This window comes from Cannabis sativa, unplaced genomic scaffold, assembly GCF_029168945.1.
Source record: "Cannabis sativa cultivar Pink pepper isolate KNU-18-1 unplaced genomic scaffold, ASM2916894v1 Contig1, whole genome shotgun sequence".
Classification (NCBI taxonomy): Eukaryota; Viridiplantae; Streptophyta; class Magnoliopsida; order Rosales; family Cannabaceae; genus Cannabis; species Cannabis sativa.
Window position 1 is genome coordinate 2,891,690 of NW_026870037.1, and position 22,378 is coordinate 2,914,067.

General features: G+C 32.1%; 2 protein-coding genes across 2 annotated transcripts; both read left to right on the forward strand.

The window, feature by feature from the left end:
- Nucleotides 1–1,984, forward strand: LOC133032997 (uncharacterized). Its single transcript, XM_061107492.1, has 3 exons — nt 1–214; nt 600–1,277; nt 1,509–1,984. Exons 2-3 carry the CDS (start codon nt 671–673, stop codon nt 1,631–1,633), a joined length of 732 nt encoding a protein of 243 aa, XP_060963475.1. The 5' UTR covers nt 1–214; nt 600–670; the 3' UTR covers nt 1,634–1,984.
- Nucleotides 1,985–15,710: 13,726 nt separating this feature from the next.
- Nucleotides 15,711–18,717, forward strand: LOC133032934 (calcium-dependent protein kinase 34-like). The gene is made up of 8 exons (XM_061107409.1): nt 15,711–16,728; nt 16,822–16,965; nt 17,051–17,203; nt 17,274–17,389; nt 17,530–17,697; nt 17,793–17,920; nt 18,028–18,127; nt 18,234–18,717. The coding sequence occupies exons 1-8, from the start codon at nt 15,999–16,001 to the stop codon at nt 18,327–18,329; spliced, it is 1,635 nt and encodes a 544-aa protein (XP_060963392.1). The 5' UTR covers nt 15,711–15,998; the 3' UTR covers nt 18,330–18,717.
- The last annotated feature ends 3,661 nt before the right edge of the window (nt 18,718–22,378 follow it).

The following is a 22,378-nucleotide window of genomic DNA, read 5'->3' on the forward strand; positions in this document are numbered from 1 at the left end:
ATAGTGTATGAGGTGAATTAATTATAGAAATCAAAAGGGATTAGGAATATGGTATGAAATTAATATGTGGATGTGGTTACCGCACCACACGCAATCCATTCCACAAAAACTCATCTAAAACTATAATCTTTTCCCTTTCCTCATTCTCTCTTTCTCTTTCATTATCTTCCATTTCTTCCTTCTCGAAATAAAAACTCTCGAGAATTTTCCACAGGTCAGTTTCTCTCTAACTCTAACCCAATGTATTACTTTTTTATTCTTTTTTTCCTTTTCTTGTTTCGCCTTCGCTATAATTTTGTAACGGAGAAACAATTCAAATTTGTCTTCTTTCTTTCTTCAAAGATTTCCAGTGACTTCACTCTACCTTTTGGTTCCTGTAAAAGGAATCAAAATTTGAAAGTTTAAATTCTTGTTCTTTTCCTTTCTCATTTTTTATGTTCATATTGGTAAAAATTGTTCTTCCTTTACTGGCAAATTAAAGCTTTTTATTTTTGGGGAATGTTATTAATTTTAAACCAATAAAGTAAAGTTTTCTGGTTTGATGTAACCTATTGTAAACATTTATGTAATGGTTATATTTGTGTAATTTCTTTTGGCAGGAAAGGGGAATCTGAGATGTTATGGTGCCTAAATAGTGTGTGTTTAGTAAATGAACTTTTGTTAAAAAAAAATGAAGTCAAATTTACTTGATAACATGCCTTGGCTTAGAACCCAAACAAACAAATTGAACAATGATATGGTTGCATCCATTGAATCCAATACTAGTGATGCACTATTAGTAGAAGACACAAAGCAAAAGACTTCTCTTGATGTAAAATTTTGGAAGTGGTCTTTTATCTCCTTTGTTCCATGGGTGACTCCCCATGGTAAAAAGACACCAACTACTATAAATAGAGGGCTGAGAAAGCGTGCCCTGCCTCGAGGGGGAGTTGACAATGAGCTTCGGGGTGCCCCGGTGCGCTTTAAGCCATATGTGTCGAAGGTACCATGGCATACAGGCGTGAGAGCATTTCTTTCTCAGCTATTTCCCCGGTATGGGCATTATTGTGGACCCAATTGGTCAAGTGGGAAGGATAATGGATCGCTTGTTTGGGACAAACGACCTATTGATTGGTTGGATTTTTGCTGCTACTGCCATGATATTGGTTATGATACTCATGATCAAGCTAAGTTATTGAAGGCTGACTTAGCATTTCTTGAGTGTCTTGAGAGAAAGAATATGACTACTAAAGGAGATGTTCATGTTGCTCATCTTTACAGGACAATGTGCATTACAGGTATGCGTATTGTTACAAAATCATAGGATAGGATGACTATGGTTATGCTATGTTGCATTGTCTTTTTTGTCCCAATTCATAAAATGTACTAAGAATATGAAGCTGTATTTGACTTTTTTGTTGTTGTTACTGTTTGGCTGGTTCATTATTAATTGCAAATAGGTGTGAATGAGAAGCCATAGCTCATGAATTTATGCTTCTGATGTGACGTTTATTTTACATGAATTGCAGGCTTAAGGAATTTACTAATTCCATACCGAACTCACCTACTAAAGCTACAATCAGCACAACCGCTAATTCAGTTTGGATGGCTAAGCAATGTAGGTTGGAAAAGTTGGAGCGTCCAGAAATCCTGATTTATAGTTCTGGAGGCCCAAAGTTAGTACTTGATAAATACCCATTTCACTTTAGAACTTTAACTAGTATATTCTCCTTGTTATTAGCCTTTTGTTTTCCAAATATCTTGTTTCTGTTAGTTCTGTGTAAGAGAAGAAAGTGTCATATATTTGTCTGGCGACTTCTCAAATTAGTCATATATTGTATATAACTTTGTTTATATTTAGATTTCAGAGCTTATCAATGGAGCCTTGCTATGAGTATTTATATCTAATTGTAGGGTAGTCGTAATGGTTGGTGTAAATGTAATCACATAAAAATGTACAGAGACTTTATATGTGTTTAATTTATTATGTAAACATATATTGGTATATATGTGTTTAATTTATTATGTAAACATATATTGGTAGAAGATTATTAGGAGGTCAGCAAAATTAGCAAACCTATACCTTTGTTTTGCTGCTTTTACAGTCATCTGTAAATGTATATATAGTTCATCTTTTCATTTTCAGTGGTATTCTTTTTAGTAGCTAGACACCATATTTGGATGCACAGACGGACCTCTTTTCATTATGTTCCTTACTGCTATTTTGCTTGGATTGTTTGATCAGCTTATGGTTTTGCATTTAACAATTTGAACATAAATTTTTGTTCACCATTTCCTTAACTTTGCATATCATATAAGGTGAATATATATATATTTATATCTATATATATATATACACATTGATTTCTTTTGCTTGATACTATAAGTTAAGAGTCAACGATTACATGGTATCTGTTATGACTAGCATAATCTTCTTTTGGCTTTAAATGATTTTCAGTTCTTATTTGTTGGAATTACTGACCTTAACATCCAAGTGAAAAACAAGAATACCACAGCTTTTGGCATGATGGCAGTTAAATGCTTTTTTTAGTTACACACCTTTCAAGTTTCTCCCTCGTTAAGGAAGAAACTTTTACACTTTCATTGCACGTGTACAATTTTTTGCCTTCTTTTATTTTTTATTTTTTCTCTTTTGGCTATGGAAGAACTAAGATGGATCAGAACCAGTGCCTAATAAGGATAGTGATGACCATAAACTGATAAACCTATTCTAGTTGAGATTTGTATATTCAATCATAGAAGTTATCTTTGCTAAACAGTTCAAGGTAAAATAAATATGCTAACATATTGACGATCTTTTTACTTCTTTATAAGATTTTGGCATTATACGTGTGTTTTGGCTGTAGTTAGTTTATATACGAGCAATAAATTTGAAACTTTCTCCAACTGCAAAGATTAAGAGGATATTTAGCTCCATAATTAAAAAATTGTTTTAACTTTTTAAAAATAGAAAATTGCTTTTAAAAACTAATAGGGGTGTTTGGCCAAATTTTTTTTTTTTTTTGAAAATTGAGTTACAAAAGAATCTGAAAACATCAAAGTGTTATTTTCTATTTAAAAAATAACTTATTTTTTGGTCTAATATATATGCTTTTTACATTTTGTCTCACTTACTCGGGTCTGGGGCCGAGGTTGTGGTTCGAGTCCAGGGTCGTGGGCCAGGCTTCGGGGTTGGGGCCAAATCTAGATTCAGGGTCGAGTTCTGGGGACGGGGTTTGGGTTTGAGGCCAAGTTTGGGTCTAGGTTTGGGTCCAGGTCAAGGTCTAAGGTTCGGGGCCAGAGCGAGGTTAATGTCCAGGATTTGGGTCTAGGTTCGTGGTTGAGGTCTAGGGTCGGGTGTCTACGGTCCAGGATTTGAGGTCAAGTTGGAGTCTGAGATCTGGATATGAGTCTGAGGTTTGATCCATACTGATAAGAATTAGCTTATCTTCTTATTAATTAATTAAGTTGTTATTATGTTGGTTGTAATCAGATTGTTACAGTCTCTCTCTTACTAGCATTAGGACCACTTCTCAAGTTTCTATTAGTGCTTGTAAACTTTACTCATGTATAAATAGAAATTGTTCCCCTCAGCTTCATTATTACAATATAAAAATAGTGTAATGTTTGGTATCAGAGCTAAAAAAGGACTGCACCAATGTCGTCCCATTCTCAGACTCCTCAAGTCACCACCATTGTTGCAGCAAGTGTCGTAAGCTCATCTTTCCCAACCATTGTACCAAACTGTACCCAACCTTTAAAGACATTGAATCAACCCTTTCCTCTGAAGCTTGACAAAAAGAATTATGTATTTTACAAAACTATGGTATCTACTGTCATACGAATTCAACGATGATGGATTCGTTAGTGGCACTCGACCGTGTCCAGCAGAGTTTGTTCCAACTCTAGCAACAATTGAAGGTGAATTTAGTTTTGGAGTGACTATCAATCCAAAATTTGAGCATTAGATTGTAAGTGACCAACTATTAATGGATTGGTTATACAGTTCAATGACTGAGGGAATAACTACTGAGGTAGTAGGTTGTGAATTAGTTGTTGCATTGTGAAAAGCTCTCAAAAACATGTATAGAGCACACTCAAAGTCGAAAATGGATAATACTCGAGTGCTGATTCAATCAACATGTAAGGGTTCAACATCAGTGGAGGATTATTTGAAGCAGAAGAAGGCCTGGTCATATTCACTAACATTGACAAATGAACCTTATCCAAAAAATCAAATCATATGTAATGTAACATTCGTTCTAGATATTGAGTACCTACCAATTGTATTGCAAATCAAGTCTCATCCTTCTACTACTTGGCAAGAACTGCAAGGAATTTTACTAGCTTTTGATAACAAGATGGAGCGCCTCCAGAATCTAAGCCTCAATAGAAACAACAAGTCTACTCACTTCCCTGTTTCACCAAATGTAAATCTAGCAAATTGCTCAAACACACACTACAAAAAACTGCTACTTTTAGTGACAAATTTTAAGTCACAACAAAATGTTATTTGTGACTAAAATGTAGTATTTAGTTACAAGTTGTCACTAATTTAGTTTTAGTCACAACAAGTATTGTGACTAAAAGTACATTAAGTCACAATAAATTGTAATTTTTGTGACTAATACCTTTAGCTACAGACCTTTTAGTCACAACATATGAATGATATTTATAATTAGTCACAATTTTTTCACTTTTAGTCACAAGTTTTGTTGTGACTAAAAGTAAGATTTTTTGTAGTGACAAGTGGTCATGGTCAAAGTAGCAACTATCATTCTAATCAAAGCAACTATCATTCAAATAAAAAAAATTCAGGTGGTGGTCGTGGCAACTATTCTCATGGTGGTGGAAGTAACAATGGAAGAAGTTGTGGTGGCCAATTTAATGGATCCAAACCAACTTATCAGATTTGTGGTCAATATGTTTATTCGACAGCTATTTGTTATAACAGATATGATGAATCTTACTTGGGATCTGATCCCAAAGTTGGTGGTCAAGCCAATCAAAAACCAAATCAGCAAGCAATAGCCTATATCGCTTCACTTGAAGTTGTTGACGGTGTAGCTTGGTTTGTGGATAGTGGTGCAAGCAATCATATGATTGTAGATGAGAACAACATGGTGGAAAAACATGAGTATGGTGGTAAGGAAATTTTTTTATAGGTGATGGTATGAATTAAATATTTCTCATCTTGGTATTAGAAAGTTTCATACTAATAACATATCTAAACCACTGTTGGTAAATGGTATATTGTTAGTTCCGAAAATCACAAAGAACTTAATTAGTGTATTAAGTCTGACATTTAATAATAGTGTACTTTTTGAATTTCACCCTGAGTGTTGTTTTGTGAAGGAAAAAATCACAAAGGAGGTGTTGCTGGAAGGAGTGCTTAGTGATGGTCTCTATCAATTCAACTCATAACTCAACAACTCTGTCATTAGCCAAAAGCAATCTCAGTATTAATCTGGTGTCTTAAGTTTGTCAAAATCAAGTGTTGCTCAGGTAGCCAGCTTTCAAATTTCTAAGAAGGATGTGTGGCATAGGCATCTAGGCCTACTAGAGTTCTTAAGCTTGTCTGCGTTCCAACAATGTAAAACTTTCCAATAATGAAAAAGAAACTTTCTGTGAAGCTTATCAGTTTGGAAAATTACATGCTTACCTTTTAATTTGTCTACCTATAAAGCTTCTAAGGTACCTGAATTGATTCATACTGATTTATAAGGACATGCCCATATTGCATCTAACACAAACTTCAGATTCTACATACATTTCATTGATGACTTTAGTAGATGCACTTGGTGTTAGCCCAAGATATGTTTTCAAGATGGGAGGGTGAATTGGAAATTTAAACTAGTTTTACAAATATTCAAATATGTTTTAAGATAATTCATGCAAATATTCAAGTTTAATGCAATAACAAAGATAATCACAAGTATAAACAAATAACCAACTAGAGTTTAGGGATAAAAATTGTAAACTCTCAATTTTTATTAGGTTCGGTATAACTAAGCCACCTCTGTCTTTGGTCTTCAAAGTTATGGATCTAGCTTTGAGTTTAACTATCGAGCCAAGTTAACGGGATTGACTAACCCTTACAATCGGGGAATTTTTTACCAAGGTTTTTCCCAAACCTCTCACAATAGTTTTCTTCCAAGGACTATCAACCTCACTAGATTGTTCAAGTACCAATCTCACCAACCGAGTTTTTTTTCTACCGGTGTCAACTTCACCTCAACCAATAGTTTTCCAAAGGACTATCAACCTCTTTGGATTATTGAAGTGCCAATCTAACTCTCAGATTGTTGTAGTGATAATCTCACTCTTCTCAAGTTGTTTATAAAACTGGTGTCAACCTCACCTACAACCGAGTTATTTTTCTATTATTGTCAACCTCACCTCTCAATAAAATGTATATGTAATTTTGAAATACAAAGCAAACTCTCTCTAATAAGATGAAATACAATGTAAAAATCCTAGAGAGAATTGCAAGCACACCAGAGTAGATAAGAACAAGTTTGGGTCCAAGTGTGTGAAAAGTATTTACTTGGATTTAATACTTATAAAGAGAGAAAAATATTTTTAATATGTTTTGTATACTCAATAAATGCTTAGCCCCATTTTAAAAAATGTGATACAAATGAGTTTATATATAGTTTGGGAGAAAACTAGTCTTTTATAGCTGTTGTGCACGAAAATCCATGCAAATTTAGGCTTAAACGGTTCACCTTTTCTTGGGAAAAACGGTTCACCGTTTTCCAAATGGTAAACCGTTTAGGCACAGTGGCAAAATACAATATTTTTGACTGAAAATGCGCATAACTCTTAGCTCGTTTATCCAATTTCAAAAATTCCAGTTATGTTCTATTAGTTAAAAGATTAATAATCTTAAAATCCAATTTGAAAAATTTATATGTCATTTTTGAAAAGTAACTTGTCGCACAAGTTAGTGAGCCATACTCTTAACTTATAAACTTTAATGTACTATGCAAATCACTTTAACAAGACTAAAGTAAACTTATACAATTTGATTGTGTGTAGTCTTAATATAGATGAGCTTCCTAACTTGATTTTCATGTTTTGATCCAAGTTGACTTTCTTGAGAGTTGACTTTGACTTTGACTTTGACTTCGGGTTGACTTTTGACTTTGAGCTTATGAAGCCCTCTTTTGGATAGGGTCTTGAATTCTTGATCTCTTGATGAAGCTCTTGCTCTTATGAAATACGTAGCTGATATACTTGTTGAATCCACTTCTTTGATTATGTTTGACTTTACCGAGTAAATATTGATACTTTGTGAATTTACTTGCAAAATGATCAAGAAAAGATTAGTAACAAATAATAATCAAATATTTGTTTGTCATCAAACTAAGTTAGTGATTGACTTTAGGTCAATACTTGGTTGTACCCCTTGAAACAAAAATTGGATGCACTTAATGCTTTCATATATTTCAAAGCTTTTGTTGAAAATTAATTTGAAACTAAATCAAAAGTATTAAATGTGATTGGGGTGGAGAGTATTAGGTGTTTAAAAGTTTAGTTAGAGGAAGTGGTATTCATTTTCAGCACTCATACCCTCACACTTCAGCTCAAAATAGAAGAGCTGAAAGGAAGCACAAGCACATTGTAGAAATGGGGTTGACCCTTTTAGCTCAAGCTAGGATGCCTCTCTAATAAAGGATTGATGCATTTCAAACTTCATTATATCTCATAAACAGACTTGCAACACCCATTCTACATGACAAATCTCCATTTGAAATACTGTATTGTAGAAAACCATATTATAAGCAAGTCAAAATATTTGGTGTTGCATGCTATCCTTGCATAAGACCATTCCAAAATTATAAATTTCAGTTTTATTCATTAAGGTGTGTGAATTTGGGTTATAATGATTCCTATAAGAGTTATAAATATCTAAGCACCACATGCAGAATGTATATCTCTCAAAATATTGTATTTAATGAAAAAGAATTCCCATTTCAAATTCGTTTTTTAAACACTCATGCACCTAAAAAAATAGATTTTCATCCAAAATGAGTCCTGGTCACAACTACCAAATGTCCACTTTAGAAAATTCAGTACAATGTCACAAAACACTGCTAATCTTATGCCATCTCAAGCACCTCCTAACTCATCACCAGCGACAACATCTTCATAATATTAGGTAAGTGATCAAAATCCCTCATCCTCAAACTTTGACACTCTTGATCCTGAAGTAACATCTAATGTTCAATACATTGCTAAGCAACAAATACCATAAGAACCTCCAAGTGAGAACATGGCAGATCATGATAGCAATAATAATTGTAAATACAACAGAACATGCAACTACTACTCATGCCTCAAGTATAGCTCCATTTCATCCCATGATCACCAGGGAAAGGATTGGTATTTTAAAACCAAAAACTTATTTCAGTAATGCAAGATGGAAACCAGTGTGTGAAGAACCAAGCAAGGTTACAGATTCTCTGAAACACAATGGATGGAATCAAGTTATGGGTGAAGAAATTACAGCTCTCAAAGACAACAAAAACCTACACCCATGGTTCCAAAAGTTGATGACTACAATCTAATTGGTTGTAAATGGGTGTCCAGAGTAAAAAGAAATGCAGATGGTTCCTTTCAAAGGTACAAGGCTTGATTAGTAGCAAAAGATTTTCATCAAAAAGTCTGTCTAGATTATGGTGAAACCTTCAGTCCAGTTGTTAAAGCTTTGACTATGAGAATTGTTTTGAGTATTGCAATTTCTAGAAATTGAGAAATAAAAAATTTGACATAAATAACGCTTTCCTAAATGGTCATATAGAGGAGGATTTTTACATGTGTCAACCTGAAGGGTTTAAGAATCTAACAAAACCAGATCATGTGTGTAAACTGCACAAGTTTACTTGAATGATATTATTGTTACATGAAACAACAATCTCAGTCTAAACAAGTTTATTGAACAAGTTAACATGCATTTCACTCTCAAAGATCTTGGAGAGCTTCACTTCTTCCTTGGGATTGAAGTTTTACAATATGAAAAAGGCTTGTATTTCACCCCAAACAAATTATATTGAAGACTTGCTAAAGAGAAATAATATGTTGCATCTAAAATCTTGTCCAACTCCTACAACTGTTGGTAAATCTCTGCCAATCTCTGATGGAAAAGAGATGGAGAATCCCACAGTCTACATAAATTTTATTGGAGCTCTGCAATATATATGCCACACACAACGTGACATCAATTATGTTGTTAAATGTCTCAGTCAGCTTCTAAAAGCTCCAACAATACTCATTGGAATGCAGCCAAAAAGATCTTAAGGTACTTAAAGGAAGATAGTACTCAAGTTCTTCACATATGTTGTAGTGACAAAATGTACATCATTAGCTTCTCAGATACAGATTGGGATGTTGATGATATGAGATCTATTGGAGGTTATGTGTGTATTTCGGTGATACTCTTGTGTCTTTGTCATCAAAGAAACAAGTTTTCGTTTCTAGATCAAACACAAAGTCTGAATACAGAGCTCTTGCTCATGTTAGTATTGAAATAACATGGATTGAATCCTTACTTAAAGAAATCAAATTCCCTTAGACTGCTCAACCAATCACTTAGTGTGATAATATGAGTGCTAGTGCTCTTGCTTCAAACTTTATCTATCATGCTCGTACTAGGCATATCGAGCTAGACATTTACTTTGTCCAAGACAAAGTTCTAAGCAAGACATTGAAGGTTAGATACATTCCCTCAACATATCAGATTGCAAATTGTGACAAAGGGTTTACTCACTCCAAATTTCAGTACCTGATTTCTAAACTCAGTGTGAAGATCTAACCCTCTCGTTTGAGGGGTAGTGTTAAGAATTAGTTTATGTTCTTATTAATTGATTAAGTTGTTATTATGTTGGTTGTAATCAAGTTGTTACATTATTTTCAATATTTTACCTTTTTGTTGTTAATGGTCTCTCTTTTACCAGCATTAGGGTCACTTGTCAAGTTTCTATTAATGCTTCTAAATTTTACTCGATGTATAAATACAAATTGTTTCCCTTATTAGCCTTCATTGAGCTAAGAATTACAATATCAAAATAGTGAAATTTAACTTGTGCTGGGTTTGGGTTCGTGTCGAAATGTGGGTTATTAGAGTTTTTTTTTCTTAGTAAAAGAAATATAAAAAAAAAATTAGAAAACATCAACCAAACGCGTATTGTATTTTGAAAACTATAAAAATTATTTTTTGTTCTCACACCAGCTAAATATTTAGATCCATGGACACCCACATCTAGATTGATTGTCCAACACTATATGTGTGCATCCTTAATGATGTGTATTTCACCACTAATGTTATGCAAATTCAGATGTTATCACTTATTATAGCATAAAGACCTACTATATCATATGGATCATTATGAAATCAAAAGTGTCATAATCATACTACAAAAATGTTATTACACCATAGTAAGTAAGTAGACAGAAATTCCTAAGGTTTGAGGGCCAGTTTGGCACAGCTGTGCTGTGAGAAAAAGCAGCTGCAGCTGTGCTGTGAGAAAAAGCAGTTGTAGCAAAATTGTGGAAAAAAACTGAGTTGAGTGTTTGGTAAATTATAAATTTTAGGCTAATTAGCAATTTTTTCCCCTAAACTTTTTTGGCCGTTAAAAAATCCCCTTGAACTATTGAGATTGTTAGATTTTGTCTAATTTCATTCAATTTTACTGTTTCAGTGATTGTTTATGTACTAAACTACGCTCCCCAGACTTTAATATCTACCAAATCATGCCCCTCAAACTTTGATATGTACTAAATCATCCCCTCTGAACTTTCATCTATGTTAGAATTTTTTTTACTAAAATTACACAAAAGTCCTTAAATCTAACAGTCTTAATAATTCAGGGAGAATTTTTAACGGCCAAAAAAGTTTAGGGGGCATGATTTAGTACATATCAAAATTCGGGGAAAAAAATTGCTAATTAGCCTAAATTTTAAAATACTGCGAGTTGTTAAGATCTATTATAATGATAGTAATAATGTTTATTATAATCACAAATATGTGTAAGAACTTATTTTATATAATATTTTAATTTTTATATATTTTTAATTTTTTTCAAATATAAATTTATATGCATTTGATAAAAATAATTTATAGTATTTTTTATTACGTTTTATCAAATGTAAAAAAATTAGAAACTCAAGTATATAAGAAAAATTCTAAGTTGATGTTGTTTGTCAATATTAAAATAAAATATAAATTATGTTATTTTATTTTTTAAAAAAGATATTTAATAATTTTTTATTTTATTATAATTACTTTATTTTAATTTTTTAATATGTAATAAATAAGTAAATATGATTTTAGTACAAAAAAAAAAATTATTATAGTCTTTTAATCAAAACAACATTTTTTAAAAGTTGGGTTGGAACAACTTTAGCTTTTAGTTGTAGCTTATCCAAAAATTCTTCAAAAAGTTATTTTTTGACTGTTTACCAAACACATTTTTATCACAGTTTTTTCAAAAAGCAACTTTTAGAGCTTGTTTGGCTGTGTTTTCAATTTTCAATTTTTAAAAGTGAGAATAGAAAACTGTTTTTTGTCATTTTAAAAATTTAATGGTGTTTGGCACAAATTTTTAAAATTGTTTTTAGATTTTTTTCTTACGAAAAAAAATCAATATTTTAGCACCATACCATGACATTAACCCATCCGGGTCTAGGTTCGGGTATGGTTTCGGGTCTAGGATCCGAGTATGTGAGCAAAATATAAAATATAATATGTTAGACAAAAAAAATTGTTTTTGAAAATTGAAAACAACATTTTGATGTTTTCTGTTTTCTAGTTTTTTAAAACTCAATTTTTAAAAAACAGTTTTTAAATTTTTTTACCAAACGACTCCTAATAGTTTTTAAAAACTGTTTTCAATTTTAAAAAATAGAAAACAGTTTTTAAAGTATAAAGCCAAACAACCTCTTAAATTTTTCAAAAGCTGTGCCAAGCGGGCCCTGAGACTACGTTACCAAAATTACTACAAGCCTCCCTCAGATAATTGAAGAGACTTACACAAAATATTATGGGGAATTTTTACTAATATACCAAATTCACAAATTAATATTACAGTTACCGAATAAAACATAAATACCTTATATATGTATATTTCTACCGAGATTTACGAAAAAAATTCCTACCAAACCAGAAAAAATAGGATAAACCCCGTGCATATCGTACTGCCGAACCATATATAACCATTTGAGAACAAAAGAAATCAAAAAGAAACCTTCGGCTATTCAAACCTCCACAACTTGTGCCATTGAAGCTTTGCAAAAATGTCAATCGAATATGCAAATAAAAATCACCATTAAAGCTTGACAAAAGCTTCGATCAACAAAAATCAAAACAAACTCTACAGTTGCTAATCGAAATTGCCGAGATAACTCATCATTGAAGCTACTCAAAGCCTTCGATCAAAAACTTCGACTGTGAGATTTAAAATAATTACCGAAATTGAAAAAAAAAATTAAAAAATCTCGCATCGAGAAATTTCAGTGTTATACAAGTTTTAAAAAAAAGCAACCTTTTAGTTTCTTTTGATGTAAATAATATATCAATTAGTTATTTTTATTAAAAAAAATATTTCAAGATAATTCTTTTCTCTTACATATTTAGTTTCTTATTTTAATTAGTTAACTTTAAAAATATGATTTTATTTTTTTATTTTTTTAAGCTATATTATGTTATTTTATTATTTAAGATACCTTAAGGCTTCTTATTAGCAATTTTGAACTATATTTTGAATTGTGGGAAACATATATATTTTTTCCATGATAAAAAAATATAAAAGTAACTTTTCTTTTTTTTCATTAATTATTAACAAAGAAGTAACTAAATTTTAAATTTGAACAAAACTAGTATGCCAACTAATTTTAAGGGTTATTACAATAAATATTATAATATTTCATATATAAATAATAAAATGACTATTTTAATATGTGATAAATATATATTTTTTAGAAAAAAAAATACCATTTCGTTACTTTATATATATAAAAAAAAATTAAAATAGTTTTATTAAATAGATTTCTTCTTTTAGTGACTTTTAAATATGAAAAAACAAAAATTAGTGTAATGCATGATGTTGGTTGTCGTATTCAATTATAAGATATTACGTGGTTTCTTTATAAGTTATTTTAGAGATTTAATAAAATTGTTATAAAATAAGCTTAGGTATAATATAATCTAGAAAATTTTTTAAATATGAAATATCAAACTATTTTTTAGTAACTAATAAAATTGATTGACATATTAAATTTTGTAAACTAAATAGAAAAGAAATTTAAAAGTCACTTTTTATTTCAGTTATATTTTTTGGTACCAGTGAAAATATATATATATTTTTCACATGTAAAAATAATTACTTTGAAAAAAAATAAGATTGTAAAAGTATAATTCTTGAGCTCTAGTGATAAATAGTGCGGCCAAATTTTTCTTTAAACCTTTGAAAAAGAAAAAAACAAAAAAGAAGAAAGTGAATCCTCTTAAGAGAGAGAGAGAGAAAGAAAGAAATAGAGAGAATTACATCTAAATTTATTATAAGAAGACAAAAACAGAGAGAGAAAAAGTAAAATATGCTTAAAAAAAATTAAAGTGAATGGCTAATAGTATATTACTTTAAAAAAATTGAGAAGATGCAAAAATATATAAACGTGATTGATTAATAGTAAGGAGCGTGGACTTTTAATATCGTTACACCACGTTTCAAAACCACTAACTACATTTTCATGAATAAAATTTGCAGCGGTAAGTATATAAATAATTTAACAATTACGTTGTGGAGTGTAATTTTCTCAAATATTATCCATGCTTATATCCATACTAGTGTGGGTAGCACATAAGGTATGTGCTGCAATTTTTTATTTTTTAATTATTTATTATATTTTTTATATACTAATTAAGAAAAAGTTTAATTGAAAACATATTAAATATTTTGACAAACTGCTAAGTTATAAATGATACAACGCCAGCACAAAATATGCATAATACAACTTAATTGACCCAAAAAAAATATTTATATTCTAAATCATATCATTTTTAGTATATTTTCCTTCTTAAAAAATGTAGTAAAACAAAATTTTAATATCAATAATAATAAATTTGCAAATTTGGTGAAATAAATTAATATAACAATAATAAGAGTAGATATACTGTAATAATATTTGTATTTGATATAAAATGATATTATTGTATATTATTATTATTATTTGGCACATTGATGAATTTTACCAAATAAAATGTGATATTTTTTTACAATATTACTTGGCCCAATTACAAAATAATGAAACAAAACTGCCACTAAAAAACAAGATATATAAACTTAGAATACATAGAAATGTGAATTCCCAACATATGATACATATATATAGGCTAATTAGTAATTTTTCCTCCCGAACTTTGACATGTACCAGATTATGTCCCTTGAACTTTTTTGGCCGTTAAAAATTCCTCCTGAACTATTAAGATTGTTAGATTTAAGGACTTTTGTCTAATTTTAGTAAAAAATATTTAATATGGATGAAAGTTCAAGGGGCATGATTTAGTACATATCAAAGTCTGAGGGGCATGATTTGGTAGATATCAAAGTCTGGTGAGCATGATTTAGTACATAAACAATCACTGAAACAGTAAAATTAAATGAAATTAGACAAAAGTCCTTAAATTTAACAATGTCAATAGTTCGGGGTAAATTTTAACGACGAAAAAAGTTCAGGAGCAACGATTTAGTACATGTCAAAGTTCAGTGAAAAAAATTACTAATTAGCCATGATTTAATTTAAAGCAAATATCACATCTAACATTAGGATAGTAATGAAATTGAGTGAAAAAGTTAGACGAAATTTTATGTGAAAAGGTTAATAGGCTCATAGTATATAGTAAGATATATTCACAACTTAAAAGTATCATTTCAGCAAAGGTTGGTTAATAGAAATTAAACATGCATGTTAGAGACGTGTTATATATCATAAATAAAATGCAACTTTGTTGGCCACTTCAGACTAATTCAAGTAAATGGATGTGAATATAAGAGGAGGTGATAATTTCGTATCTGTTTTTGAATTATGAATTTCCTTATAATAATTATTCTTTTGTTTAGCATCTATCAAATTTATCTTAAATTTTTATAATTATTTTAATCTATGCATACTTGAAGGATGAATTATTATTGTTATAACTATGTCACATGCTGTATCTTTGTGCTATATGTGAATTAATCATACATGTTGTTGGTTATGTGGGGTCTTGATACATTTACAAATTGTACATTAAAGTGCATGCGTAATGGTTTGAGTGTTGAGTTCTACAATTTTTGCTATTGTTTATTTATAATAACCTTTGAAAAAAGTACATATGATCTAATATCTGATAAGAAACGAATAAGGTCTAAAGACAAGAGATTATAAGACGTTGAAGCCACTAACTAATTAATATTTTCAGAAAATCTTTTTTTTTTTTGAAACGGAATTTTCAGAAAATCTTGAATGATATAAATAAATAGGAATTACAATGAAAGTTTACGCGTATTTACATATGTATATTTATTTATTTTGCACTAACTTCCTGATTTAGCTGGGTGGGTGTCATATATGAAACATTTTACAACTCACAACACCAAATATCTAGCTTGTCATTCCTCAAAAAAAAAAAAAAAAAAAAAATAGTTTATATGGTAATTAATAATACGTGTATAATACCATTGTTTCTCCTAAAAATCCTCTCCACCCTTGTCTTGAAATTAATCACCAAAAAAAAAAGACTCTTTCAATAACATAAAACACCCAACCTCCTACAATCCCTCACTATCGATCTTTTCTCAAATACCATTGTCATTCCCAGTTGTAGCTTCTGTTTTGCCAACCTTAATTCTTTTTTGGTTTGTTTTCACATCTTTCTCATCTGTTACAATCATTTTCTTCAAAACCCAGAATCCAAATAACATTCATCTCACCTTTTTTTGGCCACTCTCTCTTCTCTGTCCCTCTTTCTTTCTTCTATCATGGGCAATTGTTGCTCTCAAGGCAAGACCAATGATAATGGACAAGACACCATTAAGGCAGGTTCAACCCCAGAAAACAACTCAGACGACATTAATAATAATAATAACAATGGTCGTGGAAAAAACTCTAATAATGCAGGGCCAGCTAATGGTAATAACAAGGCCAATAACCAAGCAGCCTCAGCAGGTTCAACCAAGAATAATTCGAAGCCTGCCCCGATCGGCGCAGTGTTGGGGAGGCCTATGGAAGATGTTAGATCGACATACAACATTGGTAAGGAGCTTGGGCGTGGACAGTTTGGGGTGACACATTTGTGCACTCACAAGGTGAGTGGGGAGCAATTTGCTTGCAAAACAATTGCCAAAAGAAAGCTTGTGAATAAGGAGGACGTTGAGGATGTGAGGCGAGAGGTTCAGATTATGCACCATTTGACTGGTCAGCCTAACATTGTTGAGCTTAAAGGAGCTTATGAGGACAAGCATTCTGTCCATTTGGTCATGGAGTTGTGTGCCGGTGGTGAGCTTTTCGATAGGATTATCGCCAAGGGACACTACACCGAACGAGCTGCTGCCTCTCTTCTCAGGACTATTGTTCAGATTGTTCACACTTGTCATTCCATGGGAGTCATTCATAGAGATCTCAAGCCTGAGAATTTCCTTTTGCTTAATAAGGATGAGAATTCTCCTCTTAAGGCTACAGATTTTGGTCTCTCTGTTTTTTATAAACAAGGTTTGGAATTTGATCATTGTTTCATTCCATTTAAAACAACAACATAACAATGTGTGTTTTTGTTTACCATTATTGTTGTTATTATTATGACAGGTGAAGTGTTCAAAGACATTGTTGGTAGCGCATATTACATTGCTCCTGAAGTCTTGAAGAGAAGATATGGGCCAGAAGTTGATATATGGAGTGTTGGGGTCATGTTATATATCCTTTTATGTGGTGTCCCACCTTTTTGGGCAGGTATATGTATAAAAAAAATACTTGTATTTGATTGCTTGATTAATAGTCTAGTTTTTCTTTTTTAATTAATATATGGTTTTGATAGAATCGGAACATGGGATTTTCAATGCAATCTTGCGTGGTCATATTGATTTCACAAGTGATCCATGGCCTTCAATTTCAACTGGAGCAAAGGATCTTGTAAGGAAAATGTTGCATTCAGATCCCAAACAGAGATTGACAGCTTTCCAAGTTCTTAGTAAGTACATTAGTTCCTCTATTATAATGTAGATGGATACATATGTATATATTAAATCTCCTTTCTGCAGCTCATCCATGGATTAAGGAAGATGGTGAAGCACCAGATACTCCTCTTGACAATGCTGTACTCAACAGGCTCAAACAATTCAAAGCTATGAATCAATTCAAGAAAGTTGCTTTAAGGGTAATCATAAGATTTATACTATCTAATTATAAATCCCATTATTAGTTAAGGTAATCTAAATCTAATGTCATAATCTCTCTCTCTCTCTCTCTCTCTCTCTCTCTCTCTCTCTCTCTCTCTCTATATATATATATATATAGGTTATTGCCGGGTGTTTATCAGAAGAAGAAATCATGGGATTAAAACAAATGTTTAAAGGAATGGATACTGACAATAGTGGGACCATAACACTTGAGGAGCTCAAGCATGGATTAGCCAAACAAGGAACAAAGCTTTCTGAAGTTGAAGTTAAACAATTAATGGAAGCTGTAATAATCCTCTCCTCTCACTCAAGATTATTATAAGCACTTCTTCATAGGTACATGTGAACTGAAAATTAATGTTGTTTGACTTAATTAATTAGGCTGATGCTGATGGGAATGGGACCATAGACTATGATGAGTTCATTACAGCCACAATGCACATGAATCGTATGGACAGAGAAGAACATATATATACTGCTTTCCAACACTTTGACAAAGATAACAGCGGGTATTGATAATTAACAAGAATGATATTTTGATATTTACTTGATAAAATCATATACATACATTTTGTTTATTTTGGGGTGTGTGTGTATTGATGATGATTAAATTTAGGTACATAACGACTGAAGAACTAGAGCAAGCTCTCCGTGAATTTGGCATGCATGATGGAAGGGACATAAAAGAAATCATTTCTGAAGTTGATGCCGATAATGTGAGTATTATAAGTTAGTATATTGTCTCTTCTGTTATACATATCCAAAACTGTATTTTTCACCATATATATATAAAAATATATATATATATGTGTGTGTATGTAGGATGGGCGAATCAACTATGATGAATTTGTGGCTATGATGAGAAAAGGAAACCCAGATGCTAATCCAAAGAAGAGACGTGATGACGTATTTGTTTGACTTTGATTTTATGTGTGTATGTATCATGTATGCTGATGCAAATTATTTATGTAGAGAAAAAGAAGTGGAGGGGAAGTGTTATATACTTCAAAAGAGAGGGAGAGAGAGAGAAAGAGATAAACTCAATATTTATACGAGCTTTACAAGTGGATTTTATGGGTGGATCAATGCTCTATGTACAGTACTGACTATTAGAAAAACAACACAAAAAAGAAAGAAGGGGAAGTATAGGGGTAGTGGCTCAACAGAAACATAATATTGGAGTTTCATTCTTATTTATTTATTCGATCATATAAGAAATTCTTTAGGGTTGTAATCATTTCCTCGTGTGTAGTATATGTATATCAACTATTTTCATGTTTGTCAAATTTTTAACCTTAACCAAAAATGCTCATTAAATTCCAAGCAATGAGAAAAAAAACCAAGAATTCTTGACCAAATTGCACTAAAAAACCGTGTTTTTGCAAATGTCAATTGTATATAAGAAAATATAAAAACTGTAAGCGTTTCTAGCAGCAGAAAGTAATTCTGCTACAGCAAAACTGAACAGGCAGAATATAAAATATTTGCAGAAAAATAAATAACTTGACACAAGAGATTTATACGTGGTATCAGTGTTCTCACAAACACTCCTAGTCCACGGGGCCACGCCCAGAGAATGAAATCAATTAATAAAGTATCAAAATTACAAAGACAATTGACTTAAACAAGTTTAGACTCCCTCTAAAGTATTGCCGCAATCCTTTGTAATCCACTTTATGAATCTGACTTCTTGAAACACCTTCAAGCCCGAACTCCCTTCGTCTTTTAAGTGTGAGTGCTTACTTTCTCCCGAAGTAAGGCTTCAACAAGTCTTCTCCCGAAGACCAAGTGCTTACTTCCTCCCGAAGTAAGGCTTTATCAAGTCTTCTCCCGAAGACCAATCTCTTGTTCAGTCAAGTAGTTCTTCACAACCTCTAGGATGGAGTAAGAACAGAAATAGAACAACTAGAACCTAGATGAACAACTAGGCTCTCACAAAACAAAGAAACACTCTCTTCTCTCAAAAGATAAATACAAAAAATGAATAATGGAAGAGGTGATTCGAATGGTTGCTCTCTAGGCTCTATTTATAGAACATAGAAACCAAAGAGGCAACCACAAGTTCGAATCTACAGCTGTACAAGAACTTTCCTAAAGAAACACGATCTGCTACATCAGATTCGGTTGCTGACGCAGCAGATCTGACCAGAAACGGGAAACTTGCTAAAATCGAGTCCGATCTTCTATCAATGCTTGATTCCTGCCAAAAACAGATTAGATATTCTGATTGTATCAAGATACAATCGAAATCAATAAGGAAAAGTCAATAATCAAAGTTTCCCTAAAAAAGACAACTTTCCTAAAGAGAATTCCTTCTCTTTTGAGAAGTTTTTCAACAAAGGAAAGTTCAGCTGAAAGTGCAACTTTCCAAACAAGGAAAAGGGCAACTACAATCCGAATTTATAAGGCAAGAAATCGAATATGAATGCTCAACAATCTTACCATAAATGGAAAAATTATTTTGTCAACTAACTTGCCAAAAAAGGACTTTACAATCTCCCCCTTTGGAACTTTAGATGAACAAAATAATTTTTAACACAAAGTACCTGCAAGTTAAAGTTAGCAAGAGCAAATAATAACTCCCCCTGAGTAACACACTCGAAATTGTAAAACAACAAAACAACATGCTAACTTTTAATCCAAATAAGTTCACAAGTACCAAACACAACTCCCCCTGGAAATAGGGTCCAGAGTTGATAAAAACAAATTGAAAGCTCAATAAAATGCACATTAATTAAAAAAATATTTTGACAACTAAATTGCCAAAAAAAAAGACCTAACAACCAACAAAGGATGAGAAATTTAGAAATGAGAGCCAATGATACAAATGAGGGCGCCTCCAAAAAAATTCATATATTTTTAGTGATCTTCCAAAATAGGGTTAAGTTGAAAAATACCCTTTTTATTAATCAATTAATCAAATTTACCTCTAATTTTATATTTATTTGAAACATACCTCTTTTTATATGTATTGTACCCAAAATACCGTGACATAAGAGAGTCACATGGAGAGTAACTTGAAGTGATAGGGACAAAATTGGTACAATGTTTTTAAAAAAGAGGTAAAAACGATAAACTTTGAAAAAGAGGGTAAAAATAAAAGAGGACAATATAAAAAGGGTATAGAGTGTAATTTCCTCTCCAAAATATCACATATTATTTAATATAGGCCCAATAATATTTTTTTCTATATGCTCACAAAATTTCAGGGTCACCTTTATTAATAAAGTACAAAGATTAAAGAAGAAACCAAAGAAGAAGGGATGAAAAAGAACAAACTCAAGGACCTTGGTTAGTGTCACAGAGTCAATATTTTATTTAGAATCGTACCCTATGATGGTTTGAGTCTCACTCAGCCAACCAAACCAACACACCCTAAGATAATGCACACACTATTGTTGAATATAGAGAAGTAAAAGAAAAGACTCATTAAATTGATTGAAGAACACAGCTCTTCATATATAGTACAGAGAGTTAGTTAGACTAAATCACTTAACTATAACATGACAGCTAAGCAACTAATCTAACTAACTTTAATTAACTACTTAACACCCCCCTCAAACTGAGTTGGGATAATGAAACTAAGCTTAGTTTGTCTCGTAACAGCTTGAATCGAGGTGCAGAAAGAGCTTTAGTTAGTATGTCTGCAACTTGGTCTTGAGCAGGGGTGTGCTTCACATGGAGTTGCTGTTGCATAATTCTTTCACGAACAAAATATAAATCGAGCTCGATGTGTTTGGTTCGTGAGTGAAGCACATGATTTGCAGACATGAGAACTATACTTTGATTGTCACACCATATGGTAGGGACTTATCCAAGCAAACTTCAGCAAGTAATGACTGTAACCAAACAACCTCTGCAGTGGCATTGGGAAGGCTGGAATATTCATCATCAGGATCCGAGGCCCAATCAGCATCACAAAACCCTGTGAGAGTCATGGTAGAACAGAATTTCAAGAGGAGGCCATGATCTAGAGTTCATTTTAGATACCTAAGTATCTTTTTAACCACTTATAGATGGGACTCGAGGGGATTATGCATGAACTGTGAGACCTTATTCACTGCATAGGCAAATTATGGTCGAGTTATCACAGCATATTGTAATGCACCGACAATGATGCGATATTGCTTGGGATCAGCAACAAGATCACTGTCATAGGCTGAAAATTTTTCACCACCAGTCATAAGAGTTGATAGAGAGTTAGCACGGTCCATTTTGGCTCTGCAAAACAATTCTGTTATATATTTATTTTGACATAAATGTAAACCAATTGAAAACTGATGTGCTTGAATGCCAAGAAAATAGTCAAGTGAACCAAGGTCTTTTAATGCAAACTGTGCATGTAAATCTTTGATGAGAGTAGTTAGGACATTTGTTGAGCTACATGTAATGATAATATCATCCACATAAACCAAAATAAATGTGGTATGACAGTCTGTTATTCTAGAAAAGAGGGAGTGATCTGCCCTTGCATAAGTGAAACCAAACATTTTGAGGGCATTTCTAAGTTTATCAAACCAGGACCTTGGTGCATGTTTGAGTCCATAGATTTCTTTGTTTAGTTTACACACAAGATCAGGGGAATCTTTGTCAATAAATCCATGAGGTTGAGTCATATAAACCTCTTCATTTAATTCCCCATTTAAGAAAGCATTGTTAACATCCAATTGCTTGATTGTCCATCCTTTGGATAAAGCAATTGTGAGTATCACTCTAATGGTAGTAGGTTTAATGACTCAACTGAAAGTTTCACTGAAGTCATGACCATATTGTTGCAAAAAATCCTTTGCAACTAATCTTGCTTTGAACTGAGCTGTTGAACTATCTGTGTTTTCTTTTTCCTTGAAGACCCACTTACAACCAATGGCTTGTTTCCCTGGGGGAAGAGGAACCACGACCCAAGTCTTGTTTTTCTTTAAAGCATATATTTCAGTGTTCATAGTAGAATTCCATTGGGGAGATTTGAG

What these genes read in the sequence shown, in the direction of transcription:
- LOC133032997 (XM_061107492.1), top strand. Translation starts at nt 671, where the DNA reads ATGAAGTCAAATTTACTTGATAACATGCCTTGGCTTAGAACCCAAACA. An exon ending in CAGGACAATGTGCATTACAG is followed by an intron (nt 1,278 to 1,508) that starts GTATGCGTATTG and finishes CATGAATTGCAG; the next exon opens with GCTTAAGGAATTTACTAATT.
- LOC133032934 (XM_061107409.1), top strand. Translation starts at nt 15,999, where the DNA reads ATGGGCAATTGTTGCTCTCAAGGCAAGACCAATGATAATGGACAAGAC. An exon ending in TGTCCCACCTTTTTGGGCAG is followed by an intron (nt 16,966 to 17,050) that starts GTATATGTATAA and finishes TGGTTTTGATAG; the next exon opens with AATCGGAACATGGGATTTTC. An exon ending in GACAGCTTTCCAAGTTCTTA is followed by an intron (nt 17,204 to 17,273) that starts GTAAGTACATTA and finishes TCCTTTCTGCAG; the next exon opens with CTCATCCATGGATTAAGGAA.